At 48.2% G+C, this 21369-nt stretch overlaps 1 protein-coding gene across 3 annotated transcripts in view; it reads right to left on the bottom strand.

Moving 5' to 3' along the window:
* LOC126542828 (high affinity cAMP-specific and IBMX-insensitive 3',5'-cyclic phosphodiesterase 8B-like) overlaps positions 1–21369 on the bottom strand; it is a 386400-nt gene that overhangs the window by 55565 nt on the left and 309466 nt on the right. Inside the window, exon 1 of one of the 3 annotated variants that reach the window (XM_050189938.3) lies at positions 12410–12631. The exons of the other annotated variants lie outside the window; for them this stretch is intronic. Within the exon in view, the coding sequence (XP_050045895.1) occupies positions 12410–12589 (180 nt within the window). The 5' untranslated portion in view covers positions 12590–12631. Of the gene's footprint in view, positions 1–12409; positions 12632–21369 lie in introns of those variants that run through there. 3 annotated transcript variants of the gene reach the window in all.

Genomic DNA, 21369 nt, shown 5'->3' on the forward strand with positions numbered 1-21369 from the left:
GTTAACAAGAAGAAAACGTACAGAGTTATTTTGAACCATCTCGAGGTCAGTGATTAGGTTTTCATGAGCAGGGTCCCATACCGGAGTCGCGTATTCGAGTTTGGGTCGTATTAAAGTTTTATATAACAAAAGTTTCAAATTAGTAGGTACGTTGAAAAAGTTGCTACGTAGGTAGCCAAGCATGCGATTAGCGTTAATTGTGTTCTCAGTATGAAGAGACCAGCTTAGGTTAGAAGTGATGTAAACACCAAGATATATGGTGGCGGAAAAGCGTCGAATCATAAAGAATGACTTACTTTTGTTCGGTCGAATCATGCGTAATCTGTATACACATCACGTCAGACTGGGAGCTCTCGCGGTTTTCGTGACGTCGCATAACAGATATGCGAAGTGGGGGTGGTCCGAGAAAGTGTTTGACCAATCGCGCAGGCCTGAATCGCAGAAATGGAATAGAAAAGTTTGGAATAGCTTTGCGTTATAGCGCGCCTGGATTCGAATCCCGGTACCGCCGAAAAGCCACCGGTTTTGTGAAACAGTCCAGGGTCCGCCGCTGCTGTGGGAGGCAGATGAGTGCTCCCGCCAGATACCTACCGATAAAACAGGTGCAAGCGCATTCCCGGCACAGTGCTCGGAAACTACGCGAGTTCCAGACGCTTGGAAGGAAGCCCACGTATTCGGAAGTTGGTGGCATGGGACCGCCAGACTCCTTTCCCACAATTTTCACTAGCTGCACCATTAAACTGATCAACACAACAGCAAGTCTTCTCGTTGACTTCTCTCCCTGTGTGTGTATGTGTAAAGTGGGCATTACTTGCACGGTAACCCACAATTTTATAAACCTTTTTTCCCCCGGGTATACACAGGAATTTCTATGTGCTGCTCAGTGTCTAGCAAAGCTCTTAACAGAACTGCTAAATACAGCGGTTCCTCCAGCTCTGGACTCATTTACTTCGATAGCAGAAAGTTCTCATGGAGGATAGCGATTATTTCAAGAACAGCTTGTGATTTGCGATGGACATAGCATCGTCCTCTTCCACTAAAGCAATGTGTTGTGGTCTCCAAAATACATGCGCATACGGCACGGCTCTTAGAGTCTGTGCGGGGGCAAAACCCCTCACAAATTACCGAGCGCACAAACTCCCAAATGAGCGCTCCCAAATGAGTTTGACCGCAATTGCAATGGCCGGCTAAGTTTTGTTTTGCAGCGTAAGCTGTTATGGACTCATTCTAATAGCCATTTCGATTGGCGATGGTGTTCGCCGCCGCCGCCACCGGTGTCCGTCGTTGCTATCTTTCTATCGCCTAGCGCGGTAGAAGTCACGCGATGTCACAGACGCGCCGCGTAGCATCGATACTTAATCAATTTGCATTGCAGTTATATATTGTGGCGGGTGTAAAGGCACACTTATTCACGTGATTCGCGTTTCAATGCTTTATGCATGCACACGCTTAGCTTTCACGCTGGGACGATGTAGCCTTTGAAAGGGAGGAAAATTCAGCGTCTGTAGTGCGGCAAGGACAATGAAGAAAAGAAGATATATCGCAATTTAATAGAAACATAGCGAACAACAAGAGAAAGTGACTAGTACGCGGTATTAAACAGTCAGTTCTTGTTACTGTTCCTGCGAACTGAATGTTTTGGACCCTCTAGTTTCCACTTGCACCGTGGCGTGACATGTTTCAAGGGATGGGACATGTGCACCGCGTTGCCTCGCCACTGTGTTACCTCTTTGCAAAGCGTTATGACGCCTTCTCGCAATGTACGATCAACCCTTTGCTGAAGAAGCTACTCGCGCGCGGCTGCAGCCAAGCAACGTCGGGCTCAGCAGATCAGTGTGCAGAGAGCAGCCCAAGTCGCAGGTCCCCGTCGAAGCCGAGCGGACAGTGTAGTTCGTTCTCGAGGAATCGACGCAAAAATGACTTCGCCGCGAAGACTTTCTAATGCGTGCTGCTGAACATGCGGCCCGACAGGCTCACCGCCGATACCCTCAAGTGCGTGCTGCCGAAAATGCGGCCCGGTAGCTTCGCAGTCAAGAACCTCGCGGGCGTGCTGCCAAAAATCAGGCACGACAGCTTCTACGTGAGCAACCTCACGTGCGCTCAGCCAAAAATGCGGCCCGACCACCTCACCACGAGGACTCTCGTGTGCGAGTAGCAGAAAATGAGGCCCGGGAGCGTCGACGTATATATGATAGCGGTCAACATAGGCGTAATGGACGGGCTGATGAATGGTGCGGCTGGGAACATCACCCACACTGAGGTACACGAGTCGGAACTCGCAAGACTGTGGGCCAGGTTCGACTGTGGTGCCACGAGCAGACTGGCACGGCTGAAGGCGGCACCGTTTCGCAGTGTACTCGGAAATCGGGAGCACGGTCCGCCCCGAGTAGGTACGAACTGAAGAACGCACAGCGACCACAACGTTGGACCGTAAGGTTGACATCACATGCCACTGCAGACAGGTTCACATGGTGCAGGATAGTGCAATAACGATTCATAAGTCAGGGTGGCATATACACTAGCTTTGTTTACGAATACAACAAACGCCACCCATAGAAACTTGTGTACGCGGCAATGAGTCGAGCCACATCACTGGGCGACCGTTACATAACGAACACTGAAGACGACTTCACGTTTTATCACGCCGTCAAAAACCCAGATCGAGCACCACGTGACGAATTCCATACATTCAGATAACATCGCCTTGACACAATCATGCAACGTTGCTTTGCACTGCTCTATCAGCCGCACCGGTTTGCCCATCTGCTCTCTCAACGTACGTTCTCTGGCTGCACACAGGCTGGACGTCATTCACGACTACAACTTAATGAGAGTGTCTCTACTCTGTTTCTCCGAGACCCGAGGTCGTCCGCATGACATCACCGGCTACAGGTGTGTCGTGTCAGCAAATAGAACTGCGTACGGGACCTCGGGTGTGACAATATACGAGCGAGGAAATCAGTGTGTGCCATTCAAACTCGCAGGAGCACCGGGCGTAGACTTTGCCGACGTGTGCGCAGTGTGTAACTCCGAAGGTATTGTGGTTGCCTCAGTGTATGGTGTCGCCAGGTGCTCAAAACGGGAAGATTGTGGACTTTTCGGCACATATTTTCGTTTCTATATACGGTGTGCCTCTAATTTTTACGGGTGATTTCAACGTAAACACGAAGGATCCCCACAAACCTTAGTTCGTACACTGTGTGCAAGAAGGCCTCGGTACGAAATTTGTGTTAAACAAACAATGCAGCTCTTCATGCACAGGTTCTTGTTTGGATTTTGTATTCACAAGCATCAAGGTACGCTTATCGCACCGTTGCATGTCCTTTTCGACCTACTTTTCCCACCATAAAGCACATCTGAGTGTGTGTCAGTAAGCGTGTGGAAATAAAAACATGACTTTCAATATGCTTACTATCTGCACTTACTGTGTTCAATCAGTTTACGACGGTTTCCTATGGAGACCCTCCTCCAGTTTACGCTGTGACTGTGCCGCGCGAGCCGCGCAGGCCTGTGGCTTTTCCCTTGGACTATGGCACCGGCGCATGAGGCTGTGGCCTGAGCGACGATGGCTGTGGACGTAACGGAAAAGGCTATCGGACCGACACGATCTTCAGCCTGTCCACAAAACGCCACCAAAATGAAAGAATTTAGGGGACAATAAAACCAAATATAAGGTCAAGCTAAAGTTATAGATTAGTGCTCTAAATCCTCTAAGGCGTCAATATAATCGAGTAAAGAACAATAAGCGAGAAATTGAGCGAAATACAGAACATGATTGAGACTCTGCTGGGAGGTTCTAGTACGACTTAGCCCAGCCCGATGACGTCGTAATGCCTCGTTGCAATTGTGCCACTAGTACTCAACCAGTGATAATAAACAAGTTCATTGCATGAATTGAATTATAAGACGGAAGAACACGTTACTTGCGCACTTCTATTTTATTCTTAGAAGAAACAAGGCATTGACGTTACCTCTGACAACGACGCGGGTGGTCACGACACACGCTCTTTCACGTTTTGACAGTTTCTGCATTGAGTTGAGCTGCGCTGATTTTACTGGCTCGCGAAGATCGTACTATCAGACTAAATTTTCTTGCCTTCTTCTTACTTTCGTAGCACAGAGTGCTCCAAGCTGGCGTAACCAGCTTACTTGGTAGAGAAACTTTTCTTCAGCTGCCGTCGTCGTCGCTTCTCCTCTTCTATCAGAGATGGGACGCCATAGACGTTTGCATTTAGAGAAAAGGCTTTATGTACACAATATTTACATCGACAGCTATTTACAGTGAGTCTGACGCATCAACTCAACATAGCCCATAGTGCATAACACCGTTCGTACGTCAAGACCACTCGGTTACACTGGGACCGGCGCCTTAACTCCGCAGAGCCGAAAGTGCAGAGCACCTTTCCTGCGCCCGGACCCCCCGTGAGAGGTCGGGAGCCAGATTTTAACCCTTCAGTTGCTCCTCCCGAATCCCCTCACGGCAAATCACGACACCTCAGTGACCTGATTGGGTCAACTGGGCTGTCACTCATCGGACACACACTCTCTCTCACCCTCTCCCTGCGTTCCTCGGAACATTCAGAGAGACAGAGGGAGAGAAAGGAACCACCAAACAACAAATAAACAAACATCCCAACCGTCCTGCTCTGCGACAAGTATGGGAAAGTTTCCCGACACTTTGAAGAACACTTACTGGGAACGACCATGTGCGTCACCCCGTCCTCGCACCTTAATTAAAACCATCGCGCACTGCGTGCCGCAAAGGGCACCCCTGCCGAAGCGCACGCACCGATTCACCATGCCGTCTTGTGCATGGTTCGTCTCCTCCGACGGGCCCATAAAGCTAAGTGCAGAGATGGATTGTGTCTCCGGTGCCAGCCTGTCTTTCAAGAGACCGCGCCTCGGGTCACCGATCCCTCTGGCTTTAAGTTGACCCTTTGTATCCCAGGCATGCCCATTGACGCCATAATGACGCTTTGCCCGTGGTCCATCCCCGGCAGGGCGCCTCTGTCCGTGCTTCCGGGCCTAAGAGCCCCCAACGTCACACCCTTTCCTACGTTTCAATACCGCACGTGCGACAGGTTACGATGTCCCGAGGTGACGACGCGGGCCCTTTGCCGCCAGAGCGCCTCCTGAGTCACTACCCAAGCGCCCAGCTGGTTTTGCTCGCGGCGAAGCCCGAAAACGGCAATCTCCCACAATTCTGGGGCGAAATTACCTCTCAGCCTCCATGCCGTTTGTCACCATCCTTTACAATCAGCAAGGTGCAGAAAATGCAGCGTCCGTGTGATGCCTTCGCTCTGTTTATGGTCGCGCTTTCGCGTTATACGCAGAAAACCGAAGCGCCGGCACTCAGACGCCCTTTTGCTCACGGAGGCAGTGAAGGGCAGTGACAACTTTTGCGGTGTCACACCGCCTAACCCCTGGCGAGTAATTTGAGTAGTACTTGAGAACTGCGGCGCCTTCAGTCGCGATTTTCTTTGGAACTAAGTTTTTTTTCTCTTGGACCGATACAAGCGCTGCGACGTTTCTAGAATGATATTTTAACAGTATATGCTGACTTAATATTGACCTTTAGTATTCTTTTCACCAATACCCTTCTGTGAGAAGCAAAAATCAAGCTAAGAAAAAGAAAGAAAAAGATGTCTCTCTCTGTTTCATCGGCGAGCGACTACTTCGAAAACGTGACCGTGTCACACGGGCACAAAACGTAACATTAACTTGCTAATTCCTTAAATTTTAATGCCATTTACGTGGTGCCACACGGATGAACCTAATGTCATTTGCCTTAATGAGATTCGTTATCTATTGCGTTCGCCAGAACTCACTCGACTGATGAATGCATAGCTACGTCATAGCTTGCGTACTGTAGTATATTTGAAACATCCGGAACAGTGTCCATAGGCTAAAAATAAGTTATACAGAACTTTCAACTACAACGATAAAGCGAGCTTTGTCAGGTCAGCGTTGCAAGAGCCTTGACGCGGCAGGCGCCATTTTGTTTCTGGTCTTCGTATTCGGCATGAAATGGCCGAAGCTGCTATGGTATGTTGCAAACGTTGCAAAATAGAGAAACAAGCTCAAGCTAGCGGCACCAAATTATGCTTATTTTTTACATTTAACAATTTATGAAAGAAAAGTAAACTTGTAAACGCATATTTTTTGTTTATTTTACAAGTACTGCCAGATTTTTAACCAGGCTTTAGGCAGGAGCGGGCATTTGGAAGAGAAATATCCAAAAGATTGCAAGCACTTTTAATTAGTACCATAACATTGTTCACTTGCGAAGACGCTGTAATCGCCATCATCGTGTCAAGTGTCATTGAACTTGGATGTCTGGCAGCTCTGCCGAAAAATGTGTCATTAGGAAACCTAAGGTGTTAATGGTTGAATGTCAATATTATGCCCGTGTGGCACAGGTAGACTACAGACGCCAATTAAAGTTTCTTTCCCTTTCAAAGGATATTTCTCGCGCGCACCTCTAAACGCTGAATGCAAGCGATACAGCATAAAACACTGCAAAATGGAAGAATTACTATAATAATTCGCCAGCCTTCGCGACATTGCTTCGCCTTTAGGAGCGAAACTGCAACTTTTTCTTTAATCGATGATGAATATTCGTAATTAATTTTCCCCTGCTTATTTCATGTATCATTCAACGTTTTGTTCAAAGCTTCGGTGCTGTACTCAGTTAACAAATAACGTAGCTTTAGTTTTATAAAAAAGAAGGAGCCGTGATAATACCGCCGTACTACTGCTGATAATACCGCCGCAGTCAGCACCCAGACCTCCACTCTTGCCGAAGGAAAGCCTCTTCTGAAAGCATATGCATCCCATTCGTGCAAGGCGCGTCTCTGAAGAGAACTTGTGAAGCAACTCCTGAAGTCCAAAATCGAACAGGTAAACAGAAACGTAGCAGAGCCATCGATGAAAAGACCCGACAGCCAGACGTCCAACATCCGTGCTCCGTGGACTAGACATTCAAAGTCGGCGTTACATTTCTGTTCGGCGTCATACGGTGGAGACCTGTGATTCTGCTAGCTCAGGCCGACCTCTCTGACTTTCTGTAAATAAATTTATTTCTCTCTCTTTGTAATTCTGCAGTGCCAATCGCCGCACTCGTAACAAGAAGGGGAAAGAAGCTGCCGCAAGCCCATGAAAGCTGCACTTGGTCACCACGGAACGCAAAACCGGCAGGAAGGTCTGGCGCAAGCGTCGCCTGGCAAACCATTGCTCGGGTTAGGAGATTCATCTCAGCAACGGTGACTCTCAACGGTTCTTGCTTTGTGGTGCCACTGTTGTGAAGGTTGTATTCCAGTAGCTGAAGAATCGGCGTAGGGTCGTCTTGCTGGATGTCTCTATTTCGATTTACATATCATCGGAAAGGGTATTTTGAAAGTGTAACACAATATTGATTGTATGTGGGACGTTATTAATAATCTTAATTGCGACGTCTGTGCCTTAATTTCGGAGTAAAACGCCAACTTTCGGTAAAAAAAGAAAGACGCAATATGGCACCGAATACGTAAGTGTTTTCTTTACAAATCAGTTGTGCATGTAGGTAAATTTGTAAACGCCGATTTCCCAAATACGTAAACCTAATTGCTAAAAGCTCATCTTGCCGTGTTCTTGAACAGGGACAGGTGACGTGTGTTCTTGCTTGGTGCGATACGCGACAGTCGTTTCACTAAATTACGCATCGATCTCGTCCTCCCCACACCTTCTATTTGCTAATTCTTGCCATTTGTACTCCGGTAGATGTACTTTTCCACATCTCGTCCGACATAAGTATCAACGGAGCGCTCTTCAACATCAGTTGATCAATAATGGATCATCAGGTGAATAAAGCAAGCAGCAGCACCATGCCGAGACCGTCGCATTTCAGCAGTTCATCTAAATGCCTTAAAACGCGAGGTTCGTGCCGTGCTGCTGCTTCCGCGTGTGCGTGTTAAGTCGCGATCCCTTCTTCCTCCGCAACCAGCTGATATCTCTTGTAACGGAGCAACTGATACGTGCTTAGCATTTATTCAGGGCGCACAAATTCAGACAATTGCACGCCTAAAAAACTGAGATGGCTTCATTCGAGGAACAGGAGACGCTGCCTAAAGTGTGTTAAGAGGAAGGTTTAGCTCGAGGCGAACTTCAATTGGTGATGCCTCAAAATGGCGGCTACGACGTGTTTCCGGCTCGCAATCACTTCCGGCGCATGTAGTTTACAAAAGCACAGCCGTTGAGATCACCCTCCAGTCCCCCCACACGTAAAACGCAGAATTGCTTTCATTAGACAACAGCTGAACCGACTTGATTAAGATTTGTTGCACTTGAGGGAGAAAACTGAATGCTACCAACTGTAATAAGCAGGTATTTGATCAATGGCTTCATAACCTTTACAAGAATTGCCGAATATTCGTAAGATAAAAAAAATGAAGTTCAAGCACAGAGTTCACAAATCCGCAACTTCGCACGAGATACAGACATATCAGCGTTGTAAATTGCATCTGTTAGAGAATCTCACGCGGAGAAATGTGTTGTATAACTTTCTAGCTTACGTAAAATTCTTACAATGTTTGCGAGGCTTTTGCAAAAGTCAAACTCACAAATCAGGGGTTATCTCGGAGCATGGTATAATATATCAATTTTATCCGCTTTACATGTCTTAATAGGCGCTCGTTACAGTTTTAGGTCATTATTTTTTGTCCTTAAGTTGCACATAAACTTGATACTTGAGTTTTTTAAATATTTGCTATTTCGACCATTTTTGTTAAAAAATACTTGCCTTAACAAGAAATGTGCTCCAGATAACCGGTAAAAAAGGAACACACCTAATCGAATTTGGTGCAGTGGAAGCCGAGCAAAACGACTTCTCGGTTCCCTTGTATTTAGCTTCCTCTTAAGATACCCACGTGACGGTGACTGAGGCATCTGGCTACTCTCAACGCGGTGTCAACCGCCAAGATTGAAAATTCACAGGACGGTTACGAGTGTGTAATGCGAATGTTCAAGCGTTATCTGTAGTTTGACGTTCTCGATCTTGAACTCGTCGAATCGCTGGGTGGTGTGAAGGTCATGCTTCCTCCGTGACATTTAAGTGCAAAGGTTGCGCTTCGGCAGAACTTCCACGATACAGTGGCCGTAACCTGCGTATTCTGTCTCGAAGTGGATGAGCGTAGTGTTGACAGTGTGTCCACTTCTCTGTGACGTTTCCGACATGAAGCGTATAGAAAATTGGTCAGAAAGCGTCGCTTGGTAAAAGCGTACGCAATAAAAAATTATACTATTATCACAAATATTTTTGCGGCCGTATACATACCCGCGCATCTTGCTTTGGTATCGTTACTTAAAGGAAAGGAGCAGTTAATTACTCGAGCATACATTTATCGCGCGCACAGATGGCGTTGTTGTCACGCCACACGTGACGGAGTCGGAACTAAATTTATTCTCGCGCACGACATTCAGAGAGGCGTAGCTCAGTATTACGTTTGTATATCCTAGCAGCGATAGTCACGTTTGAAAGAGCTCACTATGCCATAGTAGGTCAATTGGTCAAACTCACAACGGTGCTCATCACGAATGTTAAGGCGTACAGATGTGCAATCTGTTGCAGAATTTCCATGCTTGCTCGGTTACGGCGCCCCCGCGTTAGTCACGCAGAGTCCAGAATGGCGTAAGGAGCCTCAGTCAGCCACACAGAGGGTTAATCCCACCCGTTTGACAACGACGGAAGGTGTCCGCCTCCATAGGGAGCGCAAGTGCAAGACATCGAAGTAAGCGAATGAGCCCGACCATCCACGAGTGCGGCGGGCTCGAGCGCCTCAGGGTGTACGGCCTTACTTCAGCGCATTCTAGGGCGCCTCCAATAGGAGGGTTCGTTTCTTTACCGCATAGCGCCCAAACAAATAGCTCTGCAGAACAAGCAGGCCCGCTACGAACAGGGAGCCAGCACGATTCCAAAATAAGACAAGACCACCAATATAGCTGTAAGTGAGGCATGTAAGCTTTGCAATGCGTGAATAAACGTAAGGTGTATTTGGTAACGCCATTTCTGAACCCTATATTCATATACCTTCTGCAGCACGCACGAGACGTTTCACGTACACCACTGAGGCTGCGTCTCCCAAGCAACCTACTCGATTTCTTTTTTTTTTTATTAGACGAAACGCACCCCACGTCTCTGGAAACAGCGGCCGCTATCGACGTGTTCGGTCACGAGGCGATTGATCTTAGCGTTGACGTTTGCAACCGAACGCACCCTGAGTCTCTGCAGGCTTTCCAACACTCCGCGAGCGTGCAAGACATGCGCCGTCAATAGGGAATGCCTGGCAAGAGAAGCTCCTTGGCAGGAACAGATGATGTCACGGTCATAGAGCTTCCCACAATAATTACTGCATGAAACTCTATGGTCACGGTGATCGGGGTGTTCAGCCTCCCGTGACGCATAGGGTGCCTAAATTGCCGCGCTAGCATCCAGGTACCTTAGTGATGCGTAAAGGTTCATTGATTTTAGATATACGTAGAGTTACCGCATCGGCTCCCATTAGGGAGAGAGGGTTGCACAACTGTTTCGCCGAATGCCATTACGTGGTCGAAACTGGCTTCACTGCGCTGCGTAGAAGCCAACACTTGGCAGGAGGCGCCAACACTCCGCAAGAACCGGCCGACCAAGCGCAGTCAACATCGGCACTGTTATTATTCTTATTGGTCGTTACACCACGCCGCTGGCCGAAAGATACGTGTTCGATGTTTTCTTGGTTAAATTGTGGAATCGATGTCACACGACGCACTGACAGTTCTTGCAGTACGGCAAGGTCTAAATATACAAAGAAAACGCTTTTTTTTTGTCCAAGCACGAGCTACTGAAGTTGCACAATTCAATATATCCACGAGAACGTTACTCGTGTAATAAACACGTCTTGGTCAGCGCATGTGTCTGCTACATACGAGACCCATTACGCGGCTAAACTTGTTCGTGACAAGTAAAACGCGACAAGGGAGCCACACTATAGAATCGTAAGAATGAACATAAAGGGTGCAGGAGCAGGGAGGGAGCTCAATGCAAACAATGTTCACAGACACACACATTTCGCTTAATATGTTCGAAAAAAGATTTTTCCTTTACCGCTGCACTGTTCTCGCTGAAATTTCACAAAAAGATTACATCTTGCAGTCTACTTCGTTCAGTGTAGCACTTGGTACAGGAACTTGCCTGTTTTTTAAAGAAAATGATGAGAAACTGCTTTCGTCTATGTGAAGAATGGCTGCTGCAAAAACGGCGCTGCCACAAACTTGTGTCACCCCCTGCTTGCAGCTGCAGAAAGTAGCCGTTCAGGGACGGTTGCCACGTGTTGCCCGCTTCTCTGGAACACGTGGTAACCCTCTCTGTACAGCTGCTCCCTGCAGGTGCCTCCAGGAGGCGAAACAAGTTTATGCTAACACCGTTGCGGCAGCAGCTTGCATCCCCATAAACAAAGGCAACCTTGCATTTTTTTCTTAAAGACCAGACAATTAACTGTGCCAGTTAGGAGTTAAACTGAATGACGTAGACTTCAATATGCCAGCTTTCTGCGTAGTTTGAGCAAGAGCAGTGCAGCAGTAAGGGAAAATCTTTTTTACGAACATTTTAAGCGAAATATGCACGTCCCTGCGACTGCAGGAAATTCCTAGCGTCATTCACCCGAATCGCGTATTCAGTTTTCATATTTTACGCACGAAGAATGTTGGACGGCCAAGTGCTATTTCTTGAATGCGTGCATTAACGTCTTTCAGCTGTCGCGAGCAGTGATCACATGTATGCCTAATAAGAATTATAGCTAATCTGTGAAAGCGTAGCGTTATACTTGACGCTCTGCATAATAATGGGAAAGGCTCACTGAGGTTGCCACCACACGGCGGTGTATGTGTTCGTCCCACAGTGCCTTTTCCGTAATCAATAGATAATAATGCACGCAAGCGCAAAATCCAGGCTTCTAATCATGAGGTAGGTGAGCGATCGCTTTGTACTCGCAACATAGTAAAAAGAACCCCCCTCCCCCTCAAAAAACTAAACAAAACAATAAAGCGTGGCTCCTACACGTACGGACAGTACAGCTTCAGTGCATAACATTGAAGCCCACGATGATGGCGCACCTTGGTGTAACTCTGTTTCCCTAAAGAGAGCCATATACAGCAACTCTAGTGATGCGCGGAGGGCAACACCATTTGGTGGTTTTGTAGCGATCATTGACCGAACTGTCCACTCTCAGTGATAGAATCGTCCCGTGCGCTTCCACCTTCTGGCACGCGCCCGACGGTCTTCCTCGCGCGCGCCCACGGTCTCCTGTGCGGGCCCTGCCGACGCCATCGACACGAAATTGAGCAAGGAACTAAGAAAAACCCCGCGACGAAGCAGCTGCGGTGACATGCCCGTTGTTACCTTTCGGAAGAGCAGGTGCGGCATGTGGGCCAGCACTGCGCTGAAGTAAAAGGACATGGAGGCCCGGTGGTTGAGGCTGTCGCTGTTGTTAGACGCCTTCTCGTCCCGGTCGTCGGCAGCACAGGGGCTCGCCACGTCGTTGTGAACACCCTGCGAGCCATGGCTCACCTCCGGTTCCATTTCGCACAGAGGAAGCGACAAGTCAACGCTCGGCGGGGCCGTACGCTCTTCTTTGCCTTCTTCGACCACGCTTTTGCACGCGCTGCTTACGCGCCGTTCCATACATAGCAGTCAACGCTGTGGAGGCTAGAGAGACTTCTCGAAGTGGCTTCGTTCGCACTTGGATATAGTTCGATGTTTCTTTTACCGCAGTTGCGCGCAACTGTTCTTTTTTATATAGGCTCCGTACTGAATGAAGCAAGTTTTCACTCTTAGAAACAAACACACCGTGGTACACGACTGCGAATGGGTTGTTTTGGATCATTTTTATTTACAACCCGTCGCGAGGAGCCTCACGTGCATGTTCGCGCGAGCAAACGCTGTTGGCCTGTTGGCACGCAGCGAAGCGTGGACGGAACGCGCGGAGTGATAGCTTTTCTTGTCCGAACTTCTTGCGTAACTTCCAGAGCGCTGACTCCTATGTAACAAAGTATGCACACCACGCACAGTTGGCTGCCTTCAGAGGGACGACTTAACTTTAAGTGTTCGTCTGTACCGGAGCTGCAATTCTTCAAGCTGATTTTCCTCCTACTATACTCCAGCTACATCTTTCTGTCCTCTTCATCCCAAAGAGTAGGCAGGTGATGTGCCAATTCCGGTATTCTTCTTGTTGTCCATGGGACATGTGTAAGAAAAGGCCAATACTCCATCATCAGCTATTATAAAGTTACAATTATTAAAGTTATAGTCAGAAATAATGTTTCAGGAGTGCTATGAAGTACTCTTAAAAGGTGAAATTACATGTTAAACTTAAAGGCCATAATAGCAGTAAGAATCAATAATTCATTGAAAAGTACACAAAAAAGTAAGATAGTTACAAATTTATTAGGGTATCCGGTTGCACACAATAAATATTTCCTGGGCAGCGGAGCAATCATCCATGTGGCTGAATCCCAGAGTAGACGCCCCAAACGATACAATAACAGGTTCTGTTATTGCACCTAAGCAGGCCGTTCTTAACAATACATAGTACTGAAGTTAGAATGCGAAAATGCAGTGTAAGACCAGCGAAGAAAACAGCGACTGACATACCGGCGAGCATAGTGTAGGTTTCTTATTTCGCAATAACCTTCTCAACACTTATAGTCAGTGCTGCGATTGGATAAGGCGCGTCTTTAGTCTAAACCAACTGATTCAGTGCATGCATACTTAACTCGCAGTGAACCCGCTTTTCTTAAGTGTTTTATCAGAGTAAAAGTTCCCACATCTTGTGGTTGTACTCTAATGTTGAATTCCAATGGTAGATCCAGATCAAGTTTTTCTGCTCGGTATCCAATTCGAATGGCAGATGAGAGCGTGAGTTGGGTGTTCCAATGGCAGATTGGGAGCAGCCACCGATTCCGGATCGCTCTGCGGAGCAAAATTATTTGCTCTGACGATATCGGCAGATTTGACCGGAAGTCCGCGTTACGTATTTCCTTCAACCGCCTCTGCTTCCTGTCACGGTCACCTATTTCCGGTTGCGGGCAGCTATGGACGAAATGGGCAACGTGGACGCTGCATCGCGCCGTGCGTTTCTGTTCCTGCTCCAGAATAGTGACAGCTCCGATTCAGACACTAAAAGTCTCCAAGTCCAGTGATGATTCTTCCTACACGGAAGAAAAACGAACGCACGGAATGCCAGGATGAGGCGAGAAGGAGTTGGTTAAGAGGAGGACAAAAGAAATGTGTCAGGACAGGAAGGAAATTTCCATTTTGCTCGACGGGAAGGGGACACGTTACACATCCAGCACGCCTGCTATCGCGCACCTAACTTTCCAACAGTGTATTTTCTAATCGTCCAGCAAATACAGTCATAAATACAAAGAGGCTACACCGACCGACCGACCGACCGACCGACCGACCGACCGACCGACCGACCGACCGACCGACCGACCGACCGACCGACCGACCGACCGACCGACCGACCGACCGACCGACCGACCGACCGACCGACCGACCGACCGACCGACCGACCGACCGACCGACCGACCGACCGACCGACCGACCGACCGACCGACCGACCGACCGACCGACCGACCGACCGACCGACCGACCGACCGACCGACCGACCGACCGACCGACCGACCGACCGACCGACCGACCGACCGACCGACCGACCGACCGACCGACCGACCGACCGACCGACCGACCGACCGACCGACCGACCGACCGACCGACCGACCGACCGACCGACCGACCGACCGACCGACCGACCGACCGACCGACCGACCGACCGACCGACCGACCGACCGACCGACCGACCGACCGACCGACCGACCGACCGACCGACCGACCGACCGACCGACCGACCGACCGACCGACCGACCGACCGACCGACCGACCGACCGACCGACCGACCGACCGACCGACCGACCGACCGACCGACCGACCGACCGACCGACCGACCGACCGACCGACCGACCGACCGACCGACCGACCGACCGACCGACCGACCGACCGACCGACCGACCGACCGACCGACCGACCGACCGACCGACCGACCGACCGACCGACCGACCGACCGACCGACCGACCGACCGACCGACCGACCGACCGACCGACCGACCGACCGACCGACCGACCGACCGACCGACCGACCGACCGACCGACCGACCGACCGACCGACCGACCGACCGACCGACCGACCGACCGACCGACCGACCGACCGACCGACCGACCGACCGACCGACCGACCGACCGACCGACCGACCGACCGACCGACCGACCGACCGACCGACCGACCGACCGACCGACCGACCGACCGACCGACCGACCGACCGACCGACCGACCGACCGACCGACCGACCGACCGACCGACCGACCGACCGACCGACCGACCGACCGACCGACCGACCGACCGACCGACCGACCGACCGACCGACCGACCGACCGACCGACCGACCGACCGACCGACCGACCGACCGACCGACCGACCGACCGACCGACCGACCGACCGACCGACCGACCGACCGACCGACCGACCGACCGACCGACCGACCGACCGACCGACCGACCGACCGACCGACCGACCGACCGAGGGAGCGAGCGAGCGAGCGAGCGAGCCAAACGCAAAGAGGCATATTGCGGCAAAATACGGATATTTGCCCTCTCGATTTCGGTCTCGACGGCCACACTCCGATGAGGGGCAGAGTGCAAATAAACCTTCGTGTACTTCAATTAAGGCGGACGTTAAAGAAGTTCAGTAGGTCAGAACTAAACCGGAGTGCTCCACTACGGCGAGTCTCACTAGATAGCCGTTTCGGCATGTAAAACCTCAGAATTTAATTGATTATTTCAACCACTCCACAACAAGCCGTTGTTATGCAGATCAAAGATAACTGCTTTAATGTTATTTGCTTTTTTCCAAACTGAGACGTGACATCTGACTGGACTCACTACTTTAGAACTAGGATTTTTATCTGTGCACAAGCACTATCTTTTATTCTTCGTCGCTGGTCACTTCCTTCCCCTTTCTCTAATAGGGAAAAAATTATGGGGTTTTACGTGCCAAAACCACTTTCTGATTATGAGGCACGCCGTAGTGGAGGACTCCGGAAATTTCGACCACCTGGGGTTCTTTAACGTGCACCTAAATCTAAGTACACGGGTGTTTTCGCATTTCGCCCCCATCGAAATGCGGCCGCCGTGGCCGGGATTCGATCCCGCGACCTCGTGCTCAGCAACCCAACACCATAGCCACTGAACAACCACGGCGGGTTTCCCTAATAGGGAGTAGAAGGTTAAAGAAACCTGACTCAGGTCTGCTGAAACTTTTAGTGAAAAAGAAAGAAGAAAGCATACTATGCATTCATATGAGGAAATTCGATTACATTCGCTCGCAGAAATACCGGCAGTATCATTATCATAATAACGAGGTTTTTTCTTTCATATAGTTGTCCAGTGATTACGCCAGTCTAGCTGTGGGTTATACATTTCGTCCAAAGAATTATTGTTAATGCGCCTTATAAGAAATATTCATGAAAACGTAATAAACTTCTTTTTTGGGGGAACAGGCAACATGTTTACTGCTGACTTCAGCAGAAAAAACAAAATCAATGCAATAAATAAAAAGAAACGCCAACCAAGTTAACACTCGCATTCAGAAGAAACTCGATCCCGCGGTGTGAAGGTAAACTGCAACGCTCGCTGGCTTGACGTTTGTCACTTCAGTTTTTGTTGCGTTGATTTTTTACCGAATTCCCGTTAAGCTCGAACGCCGCGGATAACTTTCTGGAGAAATAATAAACAAGCAGAAGGACGCAAGGCAAAGAGCACCAGCTACATCGCCATGATGGCACATGTCACTCTTTTTCATTCCCAGTTAAAAAAAAGTGAGACCAATGAAATACAATCGCAAAATTCTGCAGCGCCCGCTAGTACGTCCGTGTGAGTCTCGCATTCAGTTTCGTGTTTGTTTCTACGAAGTCGTGGGTTATGCAGGTGGACTGCACCGACGTTTTCGAGGAGCATCGCACGGGCGCGTCTTTCGTCGCAGTCACAGTCGGTAGTAAAGGGGCTGGAAATATGGAAATAGAAATAGTCAGACAAAACTCTAAATCGATACTCAGACGTTCAACCAGCACAAAATTTCGCAAAATCGATAAGAAAAGAAAATTGCGTTTTTCTCCGGGCATGCTGGTAAACTGCGAATCCCTAAAGCATGTTCCTTCTGAAGCAAAATAAAAACCAGAAAGAAAGAAAGAAAGTAAAGACAGAAACTCGCGAGGAAAGGACGGTTCGAAGGGACGGTGAAGCCAGTGGACGTAGGGAGCCGGACGTCAAATCCTTTGGGACGATACAAGGGAACGAAAATGTTGCCAGAAAGTCTGCGGCAAATATTTCAATCGCTTTTACGGACTTTTCTACTGTTACTGCTTTCTTTAGAGAAGGTTCCTTTAGCGAAGCTGCGCGATCGGGTCTAAAAAGAAAGGTCACTGACATGATTTGGGCAAGCATTAGTACATCTGAAATGTTTGAAAACGCTGTTAGAGAACACCTTACTCGCCACCGGTGCACGGCTGCAGCGTCAGCAGCGCTCGGAACAACGACAGAAGCATAGTTGGATGTATGCGCGCCCGAGTCATGCTGACGACGATCTGGTACATTTTATTTTGCTCTGCCGATGCCAGACACGTTTTCTCAAGCAGTAAGCCACCATTATAGATGCGTTGAGCACTCGTTCTGACATTTCTTCAGAAAAGCGCAGAACGCAGAGCATTGCAAAGAAGGCCCGGAACATTTGCACGAGTTTGTGTGCGTTTGCGTGCTACGCACGCAACGATCTTGCTATTCGTTACAAGAGAAAATGTGCCCGTAATGATAAACATGTTCAAATAGAAAACTAACAAAACAAGAACTCGTACTGTTAAGGACACACACACACACTGCGAGTGTGTGTGTGTGTGTGTGTCGCTTAGGATAGATGGCGCTTAGGCCCAGTTTAGCCTCCCTTACAAGGAAACAAATTCAGAGCCCTTCCACTATGTGAAGATGGAAGACCAGCGAAGCTGTATTACTTAATAGCTATATTCAGTTTCTATGTTGTGGCCATGCTATATTGGCTGAATAAATGCACAAACACATAACTTCGTTTTTTGTTTCGTCTTCTTGTTTTGTATTTTTCTCTTTTTCTTCGTTGTTGTTTTCGTTTCTTTCTTTTCTTTCTTTTTCTTTTTACTTTATACATATACACTGACGTTTCAACACGCATCGTCATAGACTAGCATTTGGGCAACAGCGTTCATCGCTCCGGCGCATTGTTTTTGTCAACATCATAAGTTCTTTGTTTGTTTCATCTTTTAATTGTTTTTGTATTCTTCAATTCCTTTTATTCTGTTTTTTTTCTTATATTCTTTTTACTGTTAATTTTTTTTTACTTTATACAAATACACTGATGTCTCGATACGCATCGAGCCCACAGGGGCATGTGCCATTGAACACTTACTACACTATCACCAGGATCAGCCCACGTCATGATTTGTTTTCGTCAACATGTCAGACTTTTTTTTCCAGATCATAGCGATAGACAGCTTCGCTGTAAGAAAGAAGTAAGGTAGAAAAGGTAGAACAAGAACGTGCCTGCGTGCTCTTATTGTGCTTGGCCGAAATGCTCCTCGCGCTACGTTTTTGCAAAACGCAGTCTTGCAGCGTATTGTGGGCGAGCTCCCCCACTGGAAAGGCTTGCGCAGCCGTCGGCGTGACGTGTATGAAGGATCACGTGGACACAGTGGCCGCGTCGACTGCTTCGGAAGCGCCGAGGCGAGCTTAAAATGAGTTTCAAGTCCCACCTGCGCTGCGGTTCTGATTAAGTCGGGAAGTTTTCTTGCGTCGGGTGTCTGCTTGACAACACTTGAAAGCAATATAATAGGTAGTGGCTGCTTTTGAAGGCGTCCTACATGTAGGCTACTGCTCGGTGCCGCAGTGCCGGACGTACGCAACGGAGCCCGGTGTCAGCCTTCACACGTACCCGCAAGACAAGCCGCTGCGTGAAGCTTGGATCGCGAAACTTACTTAGAACAGGCAAGCAGCTCTTGGCTACAACTCGGGTGTGCAGGAAGCACTTCCGCTACGGCGTCGGGGCTCTAGCACTGCACGTACTCCGTAAAGAGGTGGCATCTGTGAACCATTCTGTGCTTCCTGTTTGCCCAAGTGAATTGAGTGAACTCAAGTGAGTGAACTTCAAGGGACCCAAGAAAATAGTTCACCTAACTGAAAGTTCACTAAACTGAATATTCATTAGAATATGGAACAGCACATGACACAGCAGTCATCGAGTCAAAAGTGTGAAATGCAATTTATGGAGTTATGTAAATCGATATATACGAAGTGCATAACAGTTATGCTGCTGCCTATTTCATTTTGAAAAAGAAAACTAATTTTAATTTGCACTGGTGTTCTTAAAGCACAAGAAGTAACAAGGGTGCCCAAAGAGTCTATGTTTTTGTGCATTTCCATTGGCAGAGCTTGTTGCTGAGGCACGAAGCCTCGCAACTTTCCAACGCATCCTACAGCCTCGGCTAGAGTTACAGGATTTGAGTCCGCCTCTGACAATGCATCTTACTCGTCCCACTCTTCTTTTTTGGGACAAACACTGGAAACAATTTCCAGATCTGATAGTTCAGTACAAGCAACGGGCTCACTGTCACACTGCATGTAGTCTTCAAACGAAGTGTTGCTGTCAAGGTCCAGCTGGTAACAGACCTTTGTCCACATCCCAGGGTCGATCACCTCATTGCGCTGTTCCTCTTGCTCGCTTTCACCGCACAGAGGGGAAAGGCAGGATTTAGGTCAGCAGTTTTTAACTGTAGCCGGTGTTACTGTTACGCCGCTGGAGGGGCGATTTGCGGGACGAGGATCGACTACGCTGAGACGATCTTGCGCTTGTGATCTTGTGATTTCGCGGTCTGCAGCGCTGCTACGCCAGCGCTGCAGAGCGCAAAACTTCGTTAAGCGTATTTCAAAAATGAGCCCGGGTCCACTGATCAAGTTCGTTCCACTGAAATATCCGATATTCAGAAATACATTCATCTGAAAGATTTTTCATAGAATAGACAGTATAACCATCGGGGATTTTCTAAAGGTTCGTTATTCTGAAATATTTGTTAAGCCGACATTCGTAGAACGGAGAGCTTGCTGTATGTTGAAAGTAAAAAAAAAAAAAAAACACTCTGTCGTTTCGAGAGTACTTACAGATATCTTTTAATTTTTTTTACCGATACTGTTAGCATACATGCGAAAACAGGAGTTGCTGTGTTGGGCACAAATACAGGCGTTATGAATTTGAACACAAATACTAGCAACATGCTATCGTATAATGAACAAATTAGCACAACTCAGCAGAACGCAAGTGAGCAAGAAAGTACATTTGGGTATATCAATTCCGGTTTCAATATATAGAAGTGGAATTAAGTACAATAGGTAATTTCGCGCAACAAAGTCCTCTCAAATATTGTCACGTGGTGGTGACGTAAGAACACAGTAGCAATACTGTGAAAGGCAAAACTAGATTTTTATTGGGCGAACCTCTGCCCACAAAACAGGCTACACTTATAGCACAACGAAAGCGGCGAACACAGTCGGCGATCGTCGAAAATCTGATCAGCGGGTCAAGCGCGTCGGCTTTTATACAGAATCGTCGAATGTTCCAGACTAATCGTTGGGACCCGCGTGCCTTCCACACAGTTCTACACCATTCGCGTCAGGCGAATAAATCAGATAACACAAGGTTCGGCGACAACAGACTGCGGATAGAAGCATCGATAACTTTCCAGAAACTTCGGATACATGCAAGCGCGTCCCGCGCTGTGCGATAAGATTTGTTAGGCGGCGAAACGTGGTCGCCCGATAAATATAAGTACACGTGTCAATATTTTAACATCATTACATAGTGCAACATCATTCGGTAATTTGGTTTATGTATCAATAGCCTACACAATACATTAATTTTATAGGACTCTGTATTGTGCTTTAAATGCTTTATATGCTTACCGTGCTTTGTACTCAAATGTCATGTGTCCACAACTAACGCTTTCTCTATTTCAGTTTGATATTTGCCATGCAATATCTGGAAAATGAATTTGAGGCTGTTGACGTTCATTCTTTGCTACACAGTAAGAGTTTCTGCTTGTATCCTCAGCCTTGTTACCGACTGCGTTCGACGGATTGAGTTAAAAATAAGTCTTAAAGCCCTCTTTTGTACCTGTTCACATTTCGCGATGCTTTCTTGTCTGTATGGTTTCCATATCGGACATGTGTATTCC

The sequence above is a fragment of the Dermacentor andersoni genome, chromosome 2, assembly GCF_023375885.2.
Source record: "Dermacentor andersoni chromosome 2, qqDerAnde1_hic_scaffold, whole genome shotgun sequence".
In the NCBI taxonomy this organism is placed as follows: Eukaryota; Metazoa; Arthropoda; class Arachnida; order Ixodida; family Ixodidae; genus Dermacentor; species Dermacentor andersoni.